Source organism: Pelodiscus sinensis, chromosome 20, assembly GCF_052426305.1.
Source record: "Pelodiscus sinensis isolate ZL-2025 chromosome 20, ASM5242630v1, whole genome shotgun sequence".
Taxonomy (NCBI): Eukaryota; Metazoa; Chordata; order Testudines; family Trionychidae; genus Pelodiscus; species Pelodiscus sinensis.
The window spans coordinates 17,742,851-17,760,464 of NC_143071.1; the positions used below are offsets into that span (position 1 = coordinate 17,742,851).

The 17,614-nt window shown below is 52.6% G+C and overlaps 1 protein-coding gene across 1 annotated transcript in view; it reads right to left on the bottom strand.

Moving 5' to 3' along the window:
• GRIN2C (glutamate ionotropic receptor NMDA type subunit 2C) overlaps positions 1 to 17,614 on the bottom strand; it is a 58,175-nt gene that overhangs the window by 23,222 nt on the left and 17,339 nt on the right. The window contains exons 3-6 of the mRNA XM_075903712.2: positions 10,909 to 11,501; positions 9,112 to 9,226; positions 5,251 to 5,462; positions 2,320 to 2,488 (exon numbers count right to left, since the gene is read on the bottom strand). Of these exons, the coding sequence (XP_075759827.2) occupies positions 2,320 to 2,488; positions 5,251 to 5,462; positions 9,112 to 9,226; positions 10,909 to 11,501 (1,089 nt within the window). The remainder of the gene's footprint in view (positions 1 to 2,319; positions 2,489 to 5,250; positions 5,463 to 9,111; positions 9,227 to 10,908; positions 11,502 to 17,614) is intronic.

Here is a 17,614-nt window from a genome sequence, read left to right on the forward strand (position 1 = left end):
GCTGCACAAACATTAATAAATGTATCTTCATCATCTCCAGGCAACTGAGTGGTGGAATCCCCATGTTTCAAACAGGGAACTGAGGCACAGTAACATTAAGATCAAAATTGTCACCAGCACCCACTGATTTTGGGTGCCCTACTTGAGATATCTAGGGCCTGATTTTTCAGAGTACTCAATTTGTATATTCACCATGCTATTTCTGCTGTAGTTGCGATTGCTTGGCCCTTCTGCAAATCTGATTCCAGATGACCTGCTGGGCATCCAGAAAATCGTGAACGTGTTGGTGTCAGTGGCTTGGAGGCAGGGCCAGAGTCTAGGTCTCCATATTCAACAGCTTTAACTGCAAGACCTGCCTCTCTTCCTTCAGCTCCCTGCCTCATTCACTGCACACCTTCTAACGTCCGCCACAAAAACAGCAGGGGTTCTACAGACAACCGCCTCAATCTCTACACAGCCCGTCTTCCTCTCCTCCTATGCAGCCCAACATTACCTGCTCTCATATCCATCCCCTCACATTGACTCCTGCCCCCCATTCCCATATCACCCTGACTCCTAACCCTTCTCTGATCTTACTCCTCCATTGTCCCCACTCCGTTTGCATTCCCTTCAGGCTACCTCCTCGCCAACATTGCCTGTGGACCACCAACCATCCAACTGCCAACTTTCTAATCCCAGCAAACTGAACACCCTTTCCCCACCCCCTGCCCTGACACTTCTCCAAGGCCACACTCCCTGAAGTGGAGTACAAATCTCCCTGAAGATTTGAGTATACTTTTACAGGAACAGCACAAGGCCCATGTTTGATGCTAGGACAAATATCTTGCTCCAAATCATGCAGGCACTAGTGCTTCAAGGATTGGAAACATTTTCAAACTGGGACACAACAATGTGTTTTTCCCTAATCTCTGGAACATTGAAAATTTCCCCAAAATTCAGCATAAGGCGGACACCAGAATTTCTGCCAAGCTTTAACTGTGTGGGCTACATTATAAACACCTGAAAACAGGGTCGTACAATGCAAAATGTTCAGCAGCTTTTAGTGCAGGCAGTACTCCCAGCTTTCCTTACAATTACAGCTCCAGCATCACATTGTGCCCATGCAAAGCATGGCCAAGGATCAGAAACTGACTCCAAACACTGAAATTCAGACTTAACTCAAACGGGAGAACCCTAGGTCAGGTCCAGGCTTTCACACATTGTGGTTAGCAGACATCAGGCATAGAATCATAGAACACGAGAACTGGAAGGGACCCAGAGAGATGGAGATTCCACAAACCCCCTAGGAAACTTATTCCAGTGTTTAACCATCCCTGACAGGAAGTTTTTCCTAATATCCAACCTAAACCTCCCTTGCTGCAATTTATACCCATTGCTTCTTGTCCTATCCTCAGAGGCCAAGGAGAACAATTTTTCTCCCTCCTCCTTGTGACACCCTTTTAGATACCTGAAAATGCCTATCATGTCCCGTCTCAATCTTCTCTTTTCCAAACTAAACAAGCCCAATCCTTACAGTCTTCCTTCATAGGTCATGTTCTCTAGACCTTTAATCATTCTTGTTGCTCTTCTTTGAACCTTCTCCAATTTCTCCACATCTTTCTTGAAATCTGGTGCCCAGAACTGGACACAATACTCCAACTGAGGCCTAATCAGCGCAGAGCACAGCGGAAGAATGACTTCTCATGTCTTGCTCACAACATTCCTGTTAATACATCCCAGAATCATGTTTGCTTTTTTTGCAATAGCATCACACCGTTGACTCATATTTAACTTGTGGTCCACTATGATCCCTAGGATCCCTTTCTGCCGTACCCCTTCCTAGACAATCGCTTCCCATTCTATATGTGTGAAACTGATTGTTCCTTCCTAAGTGGAATACTTTGTGTTTGTCCTTATTAAACTTCATCCTATTTACCTCAGACCATTTCTCCAGTTTGCCCAGGTCATTTTGAATTATGACTCTGTCCTCCAAACCAATTGCAACTCCTCCCAACTTTGTATCATCTGAAAACTTAATAAGCGTACTCTCTATGCCAATATCTAAATCGTTGATGAAAATATTGAACAGAACTAGTCCCAAAAGAGACCCCTGTGGAACCCCACTTGTTATGCCCTTCCAGCAGGATTGTGAACCGTTAAAAACTACTCTCTGAGAATGGTTATCCAGCCAGTTATGCACCCACCTTATAGCAGCCCCATCTAAGTTGTATTTGCCTAGTTTATTGATAAGAAGATCACGTGAGACTGTATCAAATACATGATCTTTCCTTTCCTTAAGAAAAGGTGCTTTGTGGGAATGGGTCACACCTGTCTCCCTACCTCTCCAATCATGCCATTCCAGATGCCACGCACGATCTTCCCGTGTTTTCCATTGGTTACCAGGTAGAGGTCATAGGAGAACTTCACTGCCTTGGCCAACTTCTTCAGGATATCGATGCAGAACCCCTTGCAGCAGAGTTTGGTGTAGGGGTCCACCGCTCCTTCCCCACTGAAACCAAGAGATTAAAACACGACACCCACACAGGTCACTTCCTTCAGAGGAGCTCCAAAGTCATTCCACCACCTATGCCACTTGGTGTTGTGGTGCTGATATACCGCTCTGTGTGAAGGCAGGACCCGACTAGCCTACAGAGAGCTCAGAAAGCTGCACTAGAGACACTGAGCTTGGTTCTCCCAGGACTGCACGTTGGATAGTCATTCACAGCCCTGCAAGCATGTGTAAAATCCTACTATGCCAGATTTCTCCCCATCCCTGCCACCAGTCATGGTGTGAGGGATGCACTTTTCACAAGAGCAAAATGCCAACGTAAGCAGCTTGATTCTCCGCTGCCCTGCCCCTCACGTAGACGCTATCACTGATGCAAAGTAAATGCAATATGCTGCTGGTCTGACCTGAGTTGGCAGAATTTTACACTCACTCTGGATTCAACTTTACACCAGCATACGTGGCTGCCCAAGAGGCAGGGCACTGCAAAGTTGGGAGCAAAGCAGTCAGGCAGTGAGGAATCAGGACCCCAGAGCAAGTCCACATTATAAGGAAAGAGATGGTCTTGCCAACCAGCTGGAAAAATAAGCATTTACAAAGCACAGTTATTTTGAAATGATTTATTTATTTCAAAATAATTTTGAGATAACGGGTGGCTTATTTCAAAATCTGTAAACCTCATTCCATGAGGAATAACACCCATCCCAAATCAGCTATTTCAGAATACAGGCAGTCTCTGGGTTACATGGATCCGACTTACATCGGATCCCTACTTACAAACGGAGTGAGGCAACCCCGCACTAGCTGCGCCCCCCCCCCCCAGCAGACCAGGGAGACACGGTGCGGCTTTTCTCAGCAGACACCTCAGCTTGAGAATAAAGCACTGAGGGAAGTGAGGTGTGGGAGAATAAAACTGAGCTCTGGAGAAATGTTTGGCTAGAGTTTCCCCTACAATATGTACCAGTTCCGACTTACATACAAATTCAACTTAAGAACAAACTTACAGTCCCTATCTTGTACATAACCTGGGGACTTCCTGTAGCGTTAGCGTGGACGCTCCACTGCTGCTATTTCAAAATAGCTCCTCCCTAGAGCCATTCACAGTAATGCCTCCCCAGTGCCTCCTGGGGCTCTAAATCGAGGTAGCACATCCACATTAGGGAAGCCTGCCTCCGACTAATTTTGAGACTTCCCTTCGTGTAGACGTGCTATTTCGAAATAAGCTATTTCAGATTATTTCTTCTGGAATAGCTTATTTTGAAATAAGTGTGCAGTGTAGACAGACCCTAACAACCCAGGAGGGCTAAGGAGATAGCTGCAGAATAGCTGGGAACAGAGCACCCGTCTCTCCGCATGGGAGCAACCACAGCTGTTGGGTAACGTCTGCAATTCCCTTTGTTCAGAAGCAAACCTGCAGAATAGCCCTCCTGATTCCCAGTGGGAGAAGGGCACGGCCTTCCACACTTGGGCAGGGAAAAGTGGCAGGAGGGAACTGTGGAAAGGCAGGGCAAGAGGAGGGGCTGCTCCAGCCGGGGAAGCGAGAGAGATGATCCAGCAGGCTGGCTGACACAACCTTGATCAGAGTCGCAGAGGTCAGCCATAGGCAAGCAATTAATAAGCGAGCCCAGGCCGGCCCTGCAGGGCCACTTTCCAAGCCAATCTCCGTGGCCATGTTTTCAGTCTCGGGGGAGTCTCGGCCGCAGCGCTGGGATCTACAGGCTGGCTCTTCACACAGGCAGCCCTGGAACTAGCTGATGGGCCAGGGCAGCTGCCAGCCTGGTGGGAAAACACTGCATTTATAGATACTGAACTGCAGCCCAAGAGTCTGCTCCAGGGACGTCTCACTGTATCGGAACGAAAGTCTCGCCTGAGCCAGCGCTCCCAGCTCTGACAATCAGGACTGGGCTGCAGCCCAGTTCTACGCAGCGTCTCCCAGCTGCAAGCATCCAGCCTGAAGTCAGAGCTCGTACAGCCAGGGTGAGAAATCCTGCCTAAAATTCCTGTACCGGAGCCTGGCACCACAGTAAACCCTCACCAGCCACACTCCTACGCGCAAACACTCAGAAAGCACCGCTTTATACTAGGCATGTTAAATTTAGTTTAATCAATGAATTGACTAGTCAATGGATTTTCCATCAACTAGTCAATTTGTTGAGAAGCGGAGAGCCCTTAAATGTAAAAAGGCTGGCGCGCGGCAAGGGGACCGGACACGAGCTGGGAATCAGCTGTCCTGGCTTGCACTGAGTCCCCCCGCTGCGCTTCTGATTTTTAAATGCATTAAGAGCTGATAGGTTCTTGATACATTTAAAAAGCAGAGGCGCAGTGTCTGGGACTGTATGTGAGTTGGGAATCAGCTGATTCCCAGCTTGTGCCCGATCCCCGCTACCCCCCTGCCTCCCCTGCTCCCCCAGCGACAGTGCTGGAGGGAACTGGCTTTTAAGTCGGCTCTTCCCAGCACCAGCTTCTGCTCCTCCCTGCCTTCCTGCCTCTATAGAGGCAGCAAGGAGGAGGATGCGTCTTGTCAAGGATCTAGTCGACAATCCCATAAATTGTTGCTTATCAGATAGTCGACTAGTCGCTTACATCCCTGTTTTATACAGAGGCCACAGTTTGCCCCATTCTGCTTTATGCTTGGGCAGGGTTTGGATGCTCCCTTCTCCCGGCTTCACGAGAAGCAGAGCACGTCCCTGTCTAACCCCGCTCCAGCACACCGGAAGGAGCGGAAGGGATGGTGCGGCGGGACATCCAGCTGCCTGCCCGCTTACCTGTCGGTGGTGTTGGTTTGCTTCCGGCAGGGGACGGTGTTACGCACACAGACGCCAGTGGCCGGGTCAGTGTTCTCCACGATCACAAAGGGCCTCTCTTCGAGGGTGGCCACGGTGAGGTGGCGATTGTCTGACACGGGCTGCAGGAAGGAGCCGTAGCGGGGCCACACTGGGTACTTCATGTGGATGATCCCTTTCTCCCATTTCCCCACCTGCCCGAGATCGGAGAACAGTGTCACTGCCCACACAACCAGGGGAGATGCCCGCGGCGGCCTGGCAATGGGGCAGGTGAGGTTATTCCCAGGGAGGGAGCTCAGTGCAGGCCCTTTGGTTCCCACAATCACCATCTTTGTGGCATTGCTGTTCCACTAGAAGAGGAGACAGCAGGTCAGGACAGTGACTGCTAGGTCTGGATATCAGGGCTGCCTGCCCCTGCCTGGATGGTAGAGCTCTGATGAGTGAACAGCACCTAACAAACATCCCCCCTTTTGCCTCTCCCTCTGCCTGCGAGCAGATCCAGACCTCTCGGACGGATCCACTCTGCCGAGCGACTTGCCAGCTCATCCCCCGACCCATTACTGGTTTCTCACCAGCCATTTGCGCTCGTTGAGAGTCAAGCTGCTCTGACTGGGCCTACCGGTCACATGGTATGTTTCTCTCCACCCCGACTGGATGAGAATTGCTTTTAGAATCTGTGACGTAGTGGGGGTACCTGGCTGGTTTCTATGCTGCTGGCTCTGGGGTAACCCCCACTGGCTGCCGTGGGTACCACGACCCAGCAAAACAGGATGAGTCACTATGCAAACCAGTGGCCAGACACCCCCCATGGAGAGGAACAAAGGAAGGGGGAATGCTGCCCTGGCTGGGGGGCAGGGCTGGAAGCATGGAGGAGAGCCTAGGGAAAGGGGCTGGAGTTTAGGGACCCAGTCTCCCCCATCTCAAGGGGGCCTGAGGCATCCTAGCCCAGCTCTGTGACCAGATTACATCTGTGCTGTGCTGTATCCTGGAGAGGCAATAAACTTCCGCTATTCCATGGCTGGTGCAGTCTGTTTGTGCCATTTCGGGGTGCAGGAGACGGGGGAAACTCCAACGCGCCATCACAGAATCTCTCTGCTGCTACACACACTCAAGTCCCGATTCCAACCGTCCTTTCCACAAGAGTTCTGCAATATTCACTTAAAACTCTCTGTGCTGGTGGACTGCCAGCCTGGCGACCCCTCAGGTCACTTGGCCACGCACAGCCACCGAATGCAGTGCGGGCAAAAGGGAAGTTGCCTAAAAACGTGATCACACGGTGACAGGCCTATTTCTGGTTTCGTTTAGCTGCAGCATTGGCCCGGCTCTACCAAAGAGGTGGATGTCGCAACGCTTCTGAGTAACTCACAGGTCACTGTTCCCCAACAGCTCGCCTGGCATTCAAGTTGGCCTGCTAGCCTAGACAACAGCTGACTGCACGCGCCGAGTTCACACTGTGCCCAGGAGCCTCGAGGGTCAGCCCTGGATTCCTGGGTTGGAATTTGCTGGCCTTGCTAAGGGGGCACACTGCAGTCTTTCCTGTGCTCACTAGGACCAGCACTGCACCTATCAAACTTTCCACCCAAAGGTGCTTTACCAACCAGTCAGTTGCATCAGTCACCACCTCTGGGGTGGGACACAACCATAGCAACACTACCTAACAGGAAGGGCGGGCACCACCACATCCCATTATCCTGCAGGCTGGATGCAATTAGCGACATTCGCTCAGCAGCTCAACGTTAATTCCCTGGCTCTTGCAATAAAAATCTGTGGGCTCTTGAGTGGTCACTAATGGTCCTTTGTTATGCAGCTGATGCCTAAGACTGCGTGTTCCCCAACAGCATGCTGGGGCAATGACCCAGAGGGAAAACATCTCCTCCTCCATCACTAACCCCACTTACTGCAGCGTCTCAGTCTTCCTAAGACGTTCCATTTCCAGCTCTAATCCTAGGTCATTCCCCTGGAGCTCACCGTGACACCTTGGTGCCTGCTTTGCCCGAGGGCTGCTTCCTACCTTGGTGCTTTTCACGCTCACAGAAGAAAGCAGCCTGTCTAAAAGAATATCAGAGCCAGGCGCAAACACATTCCAGCGCGCCCAACCCCTGAATGCTGGGAACACAACTCTCAATACTAATCACGTCAAATGGGAGCCTGATTTTAAACACTGAAGTTCAGAGCGAGAATCTCCCCCGTACCCTGGCGGGTGTAAAATACGACTACAAAGAGCAGCACAGGGACTGGGGGTGGGTCTGGGAGACCTATGGGGGAAGCCATCAGAGGACGCAACCAGAGAATGGGCATCTCAGGCTGCAGGAACGTAACGGGGAGTAGTTACAGGGAGTATGAGGAGTCTGTAAAGAGGCGCACCCGGGGCGCAATGGAGAGACAATCGGGGGTATCTAACAGCAATATGGGAAGTCTCCAAAGGGGGCCACAAGGGTGTAGGAGCCCACTGAGAGTCTGCGGGAGAAGTAAAAGCACATGGAAGCCTCCAAGAGGAGGAGCCAGGCAGCAAGGGGGCTTGGCGGCTAGTTTGTGGCAGTCGCCAGAGCATATGGAGGCAGGTCCTAAGCAGTGCTCCCCATAAGCTGAGTATTTTGGCGGCTGCTCAGGAGAGATTTAGGGTACATCTAGACTACATGCCTCTGTCGCCAGAGGCATGTAGATTAAGCTACCAGACATAGGAAAATGAAGAGGCGATTTAAATAATCGCCGCTTCATTTAAATTTACATGGCTGCCGCGCTGAGCCGACAAACAGCTGATCAGCTGTTTGTCGGCTCAGCGCGATAGTCTGGACGCGCGGGTGTCGACATCAAAGGTATTTGTCGACCACCCAGGTATACCTCATCCCAGGAGGCTTACCTGGGTGGTCGACAAATACCTTTGATGTCGACACCCGCGCATCCATACTATCGCGCTGAGCCGACAAACAGCTGATCAGCTGTTTGTCGGCTCAGCGCGGCAGCCATGTAAATTTAAATGAAGCGGCGATTATTTAAATCGCCGCTTCATTTTCCTATGTCTGGTAACCTAAACTACATGCCTCTGGCGACAGTCTAGACCTATCCTGAGATGCCACCTTGCTGATTAGCAGAGCACTCACAGTTGGCAGCATGCGGGTCTACTGGCAGTGCGCATCTGCACATGCTTTGGTGCACATAGCAAAATTTATTCCACACATAGATGGAAAAAATTAGAGGGAACATTGGTCCTAAGAAGGGCATATGGGTGTTCATGGGAATGGGGGCAGAAAGGGCATATAGGTGCCTAAAGAAGGGGTTTAGACAGATTGCAAATGGAGGGGAGCTCGTCACAGGTCTTAAGGGCAGAAACGCAAACAGATCTGGAACCTCAAGGGAGAGCCCATCAGGTACAGAGGCTGGACCTACTGAGAACCTGGAGTTGGGCAGGTGTGAGCCCCCCATTGCTAAAATCCCCGCCCCATAAGGGGAGGAGCCAAAGGACCCAGGCATGAACTAAATCCAGAGGATCAAAGAAAAACCAAGGCTAGGAATGAAGGTTGAAGGGAGATCAGAGGGATCCAGAGACAGGAGCAGAGAACTCTGGACAATCCCAGTGCTCCCCAAAGACATCCAGGGAGGGAGAGGAGTCTGGCTCAGAGCGGGACAAGAGGGGGCTTGGCAGTCCTAGAGAGCGGGGGTGGGGGAGGGGCGCAGCAACAGAGCGTGGTGGTTCCTACATGCCTCTTTAGTAGGGCGTTATCCCTGGGCAGCCTCTTCTCTCCCCGGCCCCGTCTGGTGTTGGTGGCTGCTGGGCTTTGCAGGGGAGGTGCCCTGAGTGGGGAGGGGGACACGGTGGGTGCGGGAGGGGAAAGCAGCCCTTACCATCTCCCAGAGCCGATGCCGGTTCAGCGAGATCACCACCATGGTGGGCCTCACCAAGTAGCCACCTTCATTGAAGGAGAAGTCCCTGTGCTCCCATGTCACATTCAGCAGGTGCCTGCAGGGAAAACAAGGAGCACCATGGCCAGGGAAAGTGGCAGCTTCCCAAGCAGGGCGAGCAACCTCTCTCCCTCCCACAGACGCCCCCGCCAGCATGGGCTAAGCAGAGCGCCCGCACTCCAGCCTGGCCTCTCCCCAGCACAGACCCGCGACCATCTGGCTGCAGGGTCTAGCAGACAAGGCCCTGGGCTGAGGAAATCTGGGCTCTATGCCCGGCTCTGCCATTGACTACCCAAGTCACTTCTCTGCTGTCTGCCTCAGTTTCCCCACCTGTCAAAGGGGGTTATGAGACCCTTTCTGGGCGGCATGCACTGAGATTTAGGGATGGAAAGCAGCATGCCAGGGAGGTGCTTGTTATGCTTTCCTCTCTAGGGACCACAAGTCCCAGGGCTGGGATGCAGAATGGCTCCCAGAGAAAAGCAACCTGGAGGGAAACTGAGGAAAGGAGTCTGCATGGATTGGCGAGTGTGGGAGGGATGAAGGAGAGCGCCACCTGACTCAGGCTTTTACACCAAGCCTGTCACCATAGTCCCAGCAGGATACTGGCAGTATATTAGTGACTGAGCAAGAACCCCCCCTCCCGCCCCACCCAAGCTTTCCTCCCTCCCTTCCACACCAGGAACCAGCAAGAGGCACGGTAGCAAAGTCAGACAGGCCCTGGTGACCTAGAGACACACAAAATGTACCTGACACCCCAGGATCTTACTCCGCATTATTTTCCGGGAAGGGGGGGCTGTGAACAGGCTAACGAGCTAACAGGCAGAACATTCCAAATCACTGAACAGGGCATGTCGGGGGAGGGAAGATTTGGGCAGGGACCAGCAGCAAGGTCACTGGGCTGGCGCCAGGCCCACACGTGCGAGCCAGGTGCTGGCATATTCAGCGCACGAGGGCAGCAGGGTGGCTGGCCTCACTCACCCTCGGTCTCATTCCTTCCAACCGGCTCCCTCCCCTCTCTCATCTGCCCCCGGGCTCCCTCCCCCCGTCCCCCCGCCCCGTGAGGCAGTGACTCAGAGGGACTGTATCCCTCAAGCAACACAAGATTTACCAAACCCAGAGCCCAAGCCCCCTGCTCAATTAGCCAAGGGTCACACTTCAGGAGAGTTAATTAAAAACCGTTGCACTTAGATGGGTCCTTCAGGCTCTGTAGCCTGGCGCTCCCTGTCCTTCCCTGCCTCCTGCGCTTTCCCTCTCTCTGTCGTCCTCCCGCTTTGCTCCACCCTCCGCCTCAGCGGTGGCCATGCTGCTGCATTCGCCCTGAGCGAGCCCTTGAAGGAAGGGAGAAAGTTTTCACTCTACACCAGGGTGGGCAATAATTTCAGACCGGGGGAGGGGAGGGCCCTTCAGAGATTTTTGAAGTGGGCCAGGGCTGCCCCAGAAGGGCGGGGCCTCAGACAGAAGGGGCGGGGCCAGGACACTTCCATGCTTCCTCACCCACAAACCCGCCCCGCCAGACAGAACCGCCAACTCTTCCCCCCCCCCCCTTCAGGAGATCAAGGGGCGACTTCATCAACGGGGGAGTCCAGTCTCTCCGAGTGGATACTGCCAACCCACCCCTGTCCAAGGGAGGGTGCCTCCGGGCCTCTCTCTGAGAGCTTTATCCCCTCCTGACCTGATCCCCACCATGCAAACGACCAAGTCCTGCTGGCGGCTACTCAGCAGCAGCGTTCGGATGCTGACCTGTAGAACGTGTTGTTGGTGGTGGTGCTAGGAGGCGTCTTACAGTCCTTGCCCACCTCTGGGAGGTTCCCATAGGTCTTGAAGTAGCTCTCAGCCCCCATGGCGATGATGGCCACACCATCCCGAACCTTCTGCCTCAGGCTCATCTTCCAGCTCTCCGTCACCACGCTGATGAGGCCGATGGGGAAGGAGACAGGCGGGAGCTCCATGTTCCCCACCGTCAGGCTAGGCACAATCCAAATGTAGCCAGGCCCGACCAAGCCTGCCTGCTCTGCCACCTGGAAGAGGTACACAGCCTCCTCCCGCGAGCAGTACACAATCATCACCTGGGCATCGATTTGCCGTAACAGCCGTTGGGTTTTGGAGTTACTCCCATCCTGGGTCATCTCAAAGGTCAGGACATCCTGGAGCTCCCAGCCGAAATAGCTGGCGTCCGTGAAGGACCGGATAACCTCCACGAAGATGTTGTAGCCTGGGTACAAGCTGGTGATGACCGCGAAGGAGCCCCAGTCATATTCCTCCAGGATTTTGAAGATCACCTGGATCTGCTGCTCCAGGGAGACTCCCAGCTGCAGGAAGGCAGAGCCAGTCTCCTGGAAGACAGAACCACCCGCCACGGAGAAGACAATGGATTAGGAACTGGCCAAGTGCAAAGAGCCCCATGGTGCCCATCTCCTCCCCTTTCCTCTCTTAGGCTATGTCTAGACTACACCCCTCTTTCAAAAGAGGGATGTAAATTAGACAGATCGAAATTGCAAATGAAGCCGGGATTTGAATTTCCCGCAGTTCATTTGCATAATGGTAGCCGCGCGGTTTTCAAAAACAGTATTTTGAAAGTGAAACCGTCGTCTAGACGCAGTTCTTTAAAAAAAACACCCCTTTTTTTAAAAGATTCTGTAATCCTCATTTTTTGAGGCGTACAGGATTTTTCGAAAAAGGGTTTCTTCCCGAAAGAACCGCATCTGGATGGCGGTTTCACTTTCGAAAGAGGGATGTAAATTAGACAGATCGAAATTGCAAATGAAGCCGGGATTTGAATTTCCTGCACTTCATTTGCATAATGGCAGCCGCGCATTCTTTCGAAAACGGGTATTTCGAAAGAGGGATGTAGTTTAGACATGCCCTTAGAAACCTTCACAAGCTGGAGAGGTCACCACCAATCAGAATCCCAGCCCTACGACTGCTCAAAGTTCAGGGCTACGAGAGCCAGGAAACCAGGGTCTGGCTCCACCTGACCTCAGGTAAATTACCTCTCTATGAAGTGTCTCAATTCTCCCCCACTCACAGGATGAAAAATTGGGGTAACCCCCAGCTACGTAGCTTCCAAAGGCTGCTAAGAGGATGAATGAATGAACATTTGTGGAAGTGCTACTTACATTCCAAAGAGAATTGTTGTTGCTCTTTGTAGTCCAGCATCAAACACTCCTTTCCTCTATCCTTTCCCACTCCCCGTCCTCTCTCTGCCCCAGCCCCAGATCTCAGTGGGTCTTCAAATTGCTTCTTTTTGCCAAGCAAGGGAGGACCTCATAAAGGACAGTTTGGGTCTTATCCCACCCCTGCTCCGCCCAGTCCTTATGTACCTGTCCCCGAGATCATCTCTTTCATGCCTTATCACTCATCTCCTCTCCTGAGTCTGGATGCCGAATACCCAAGCCAACCATGGGATCAGGGAGCTCAGACTTTCATATTTCCAGCTCCCAAATCCTTTTCATTCTTCACTCGTACATTCTGAGCCCTTCCATTTCCGGCCCTCTATTTCCTGGCTTGCCCCTTCCAAAACCTTACTTTTTACTTATGATCGCATAAGTATTTCACTTTGCTAATCTGAAGAGATCATCTCGGCAGGGCCAAGATGTGTGAAAACCCCATTGCTTGGGATATATAAAATAAGCCAGTTTTGGATTCCTCCCTATAATATGGTCACTGATGCTTTATCCCATCTGAGAGGAATGGGCGAAATGACCTTTTTGATTCCTAATTTCTGTGATGAACTCTTCCTTTGATCAAAATTTATCCGCAATTTAATTTTTCTGCAACTTCAAAAAGAGAGAGACCGACGTTTTCCTTTGCAATTATGAAAAAAAAAAAACTTTTAAGTAAAAAAAAATCTGCCTGATGGGCTAAGGGGGTTAAACTTCACTTACAGCTGCCTGATACCCACCTCACCATCTCAAGGAGCTTATTGGTCAGCTCTCTCCCTGCCACACCATCCCAACCAGCTGTCCCTCTCACTGGCAAGTCTTAATTGATCCCATGATCAATGATTTCAAAATGAAATTTACAAAAGGTCACAGAGAAGGCTGCGGGATTTTTTCATGCAAACTGTCATAATTTTTCCCGTATGGTTTTCCCAGGGCAACGCTGATCAGTCCCCCAGTAGATCAATCCACAGGTGAACTCAGAGTTGTCAGGAAGATACATTGTTTTGTGGGAGATTATTCTGGATTTGAGACGTCTCCTGTGGAGGAGTTTGAGAGACACAGCTCTAAGGAGGAAATGGAGGACCGCCCTGCAAACGAGCGAGAACTGCGGCAGGTATTAAACCCTATGTAAAATATCAAGGGAATCTGCTGGGAGGAGAGGGGAAGCAGCAGAGAAAGTGCTGATCTCCCAGTGTACAGAGCACAGCAAATTCAAGGCCTACCTGTAAACATTGGGAGCTTGATTCTCATACCCTAAGCTGCAAGTAGTACCTTACTATAACAGTCCTATCGATAGAGCCCTGCGCAGATACAAAATCTGTATCCGCATCTATAGCTGCACAAATGAGCTGCGGATATCTGTGTTGACATCTATAGATACCCACAGATATAAAGCAGATATCTTCAAATTTGCAGGGATCAGGGTACAACATTTGTATCCACATCCATGCCTATAAAAATGAGCTGTGGATATCCATGGCCATGGATGTGGATGCGGATACCTGTGGATATTCGTGGATTTGCAGGGCTCTGCCTATCGAATTCAACAACTGCTGATACTGTAGGCACAAGTTTGCACTACAGTTAACTGCAGGTGCAAGTTACATAACACAAAGCCACACATCCAAACAATCACTTGGCCCCAGGTGCAAAATTTCAGGCAGTATAATTTGCAGGTACAAATCTGCACCCACAGAAATGCAAAATGGGCAAAGGCCCTTTGGAACATCAAGCTCAACAAGCTCTTGGAGATTCCAAACAGCTGAACAAAACACATGAAGGTTTAGAACAGCTCCAGACCCGGCTGCCGTGATCTGTCCCCCACTTACCACAATGCATTTCTAGGGGCAAATCCTGCCTACTCTCTGTGCCCAGAACTCCGACTGAAGTCAACAAGAAGTCCTCCTGTGGACAACTAGCAGGATCAGGACCCAGGTTTCACGGAGAAGAATTTCACACCAGCTGCATCCCAACCTGCTTTCCAGAGCTCTAGGGGTCTGATAAACATGAGCAGAGGTGGGCTAAGAGGTGCAGCCGGCAGAGAAAGGATTTGTGAAATCAGTCGGCGATCAGACAAGGCAGAGCGATGCAAGGAGACTGCTTGACACAGAAGGACCATTGAAGGAGACTATTGCACCAAGAGCAGCCGGATTGCATGCAGCGGAGCAGAGAGGCGGGTGCTAAAAGGAGCGGGGGGACAGAGGTCATTAGAGAGAAGGTACAGGCGGCAGTTTGGAGCAGGGCCAGGGAAGGGTTGGAAATCAAATCCCAATGGAGAGGATTCGATGGGACTCCATTCATATCGTCAGCGCAGCTCCTTAAAACCCAGTGTCAGTAGGGTCCAGCGAGGGGACCTAGCTGCCCCCCTCCCTCTGCGGCACCCCAGGCCCTGACTGCGGGAGTCACAGAGCCAGTGCTGAGAGCTGGGCTGGGGTGTCTTTTGCCCCAAATAACAACACTGCTAACTCGCTGGGATCGCCCCATAAAAATTGTACCGGAAGGGGGGGCATTCTTCCTACATACCCTAGCCAGCCCCCAAATCTATTCCCTGCTTCTAAGGTCCTGCATTATAGCACCAATTCTTCTGGGCAGGGATCCTGGCAGCTCATTGCCGTCTCTCCCGAGCTGGCTTGCGGATCCTCCCAGACAGAGCAGGGCATGTTAACACCAACCTGACTGGAGCTGGGGCAGAGGCTCCAGATTTTGCTTTCAGGAAGGGCGGCTGGGCAAGCCAGGCTAGTGCCCATAATGGACTGTGCTGCCCACGAAGCATCATGTGGGCACAGTCTCTCCTCAAGCTCTTCCTCCTCTCCCAGCCCTTCAAGGAGACATGGCCGGGGGGGAGGAGGGGTTGTTGGATTGTAACGATTTGCCGATTACATAAACCGCCCGTGAGAACCTGGCATCAAACGTCCGCAAGGAAGGCACGCGGCTCAGGGAAATCGTCACCTGTTTCCCTGCGAGCAGGTGACAGTAACCGCGTCTGACACCCAGTGACGGGCAACCAAGCTAAAAATAATTACCCAGCATGCCGTACACCTGTAAGAAACCAGAGCGCCCTGCAGCATCCCAGGCAACGCACATCCAGGCAGCCTGGCTGGTGAGTTAAGACACAACCGCCACTGACTGAGATAAACATGGAGCTGGATTCCATCCTCCCCAGCCCAAGCTGAATCCCAGTGGGGCTGCTGGGGACACCGTCCGTCTTGGGAGCCATGGTGTTGACAGGGGTGACTTAGGACCCCATCCTGCACCTTTCACTCCCCTTGGAGCCAGCAGGGTGAGCTCAGCACCTGCCAGGACCAGGATCTTGGCAGGAGAGCTTCAGGGACCAGGGCCTGGGCCTGTCCTGCCCTCCCTGGCTCCCAGGATGCAGAGATCCAGCAGGGGCAAGGGATGGCCTTGTTTTCATGCAGCTCTACTCAGCACCTTCCGTTTCCTGCCTCCTACCAATTGGTTTGTCACTCAGAGCCTCAGGTCCCACCCCCCAGCTCTCCTCCTCCCCCTCCAGTGAACCCAGCCTTCTCAGTGCATTCCCCCCCCCCCCTCCCATGGCATGTCACACGTGTATCCCTCTTCACATCACATGAGTCTACATCGGGGCAGGCAAGATACAGTCTGTGGGTTGAATCCAGCCAGCCGAGTCACTGCATCAGGCCCACGAGCTGCCCCGCCGGGACCCTCGGGCACAGAGCAGCCCCATGGTGTGTTAAGCAGCTGGCTGCTCCTGTGGCTCTCGTCTCCGGGCACTGGGGGAGGTAGGGGAGGCTTTACACTCCGCCCCCACCTCCAGAACAATCCAGGACCAGCCCTATCATGAGGCAAACTGAGGCGGCTGCCTCAGGTGCCAGACACGGAGGGGACACCACTGGAAACCAGAGTGTAGAAAACTGTGTCTGCTGCGGGTGCATATGTATCCTCTCTGCTCTAGATGCACAGAGAGGGTGGAGTGCAATGCTGGAGGAAGGAGGGCTCAAGAGACCTTTCAAAGTTTTGGCCCAAGTGAGGGGGTATGGGAACGTTATTTGAGCTCCCCGCCTCGGGTGCCAAAATGTTGTGAGCCGGCCCTGGAACAATTCCTCAGCTTCTATTGGATTGAAACGGGTCAATAGGAGCTGAGGGATTGTGCTGGGGGAGGGTTGCAGCAGCGCACAGCCTCCCCACCCCCCCAGCACTTGGAGCAGAGAGCCACATGGAACAGCCAACCGTTCTGAGCAGCCTGGGACTTTGGCACACAAGGAGCCTGCCTCACAGGGCTGCTGGCCGGGAGGCACCTAGGTAAGCCCCTCCCAGTCAGAACCTGCCTCTGGCATTCCAGCCCCTCCACACGCCAACTCGCTGCCACAGGTCACCACCCAAACCCTCTGCAACCTCCTCCCTCCTAGACCCTGCCCCCCCATACCTCTCCCCAGGCCAGAATCCTCTCCTGTGCCCATCTCTCCTCCTGGAATCCTGTCCCCAGACTCCCGCTCATACCCCACACCTTCTCCTGCACCCCAGTCTCTACCTTGTGCACCCAACCTCCATCCCAGACCCTCGCCCCTCCCCAGAAAAGTGCAGCCCTTGGCCACTTACCAAAACCTTGGGATGGTCCCCATCAAAAATTATTGCCCATCCCTGGTCTACACCTCTGCTGGGCCTGTGGTGCCCAGGCAGGTGGAGACCCACTCACTTGCACCAATGTTAGAAGTAGCCGTGCGGCTGCCCCGACTACGTGGTGACTCAGGCTAGTCACCCGGGGCATGCCTAGAGGGGTAGAATTGTGCTCAGGCAGAGCTACCGTGTTTACCCCTACCTGAGCAGGGAATTACACTGCCCAGCAGCAGTGAGGATACAACATACCCACAGAGGATACCAGCCTATTACTGCTGCCAGCTAACTGAGTTACTCCTTCAGTTCAGTCGAGGGAGCTTCATGCTGTGGTGCTGACGTTCCCACATTTAACCCAGGCCAAGAGGGTGTCGTGATCTACACAGAACCCCACGGAAGGTGTCCCTGAGGGAATGAACAGAACAGGTGATCAAATGATCCATCCCCGGACACCCATTCCCAGCATCAGATAACTGAGTCTAGGGACACGAGTGTCCCAAAGGAAATCTGCGCTAGTTCAGTGGAGTCCCTCATTCAGCGTCAGAAGGGGTGGCCCTGACTTTCCCATGTTGAGCAGAGGAGCTATCACCAGGCTCCACGCTGGCCTTGCGGTCCCTGCACTGCGTGCGTTCCATTCCGAGGCGCAGCCCCGTACTGAAGGAGCACGTGCGTGTCTCTGTATTTTAAAGGAGTTC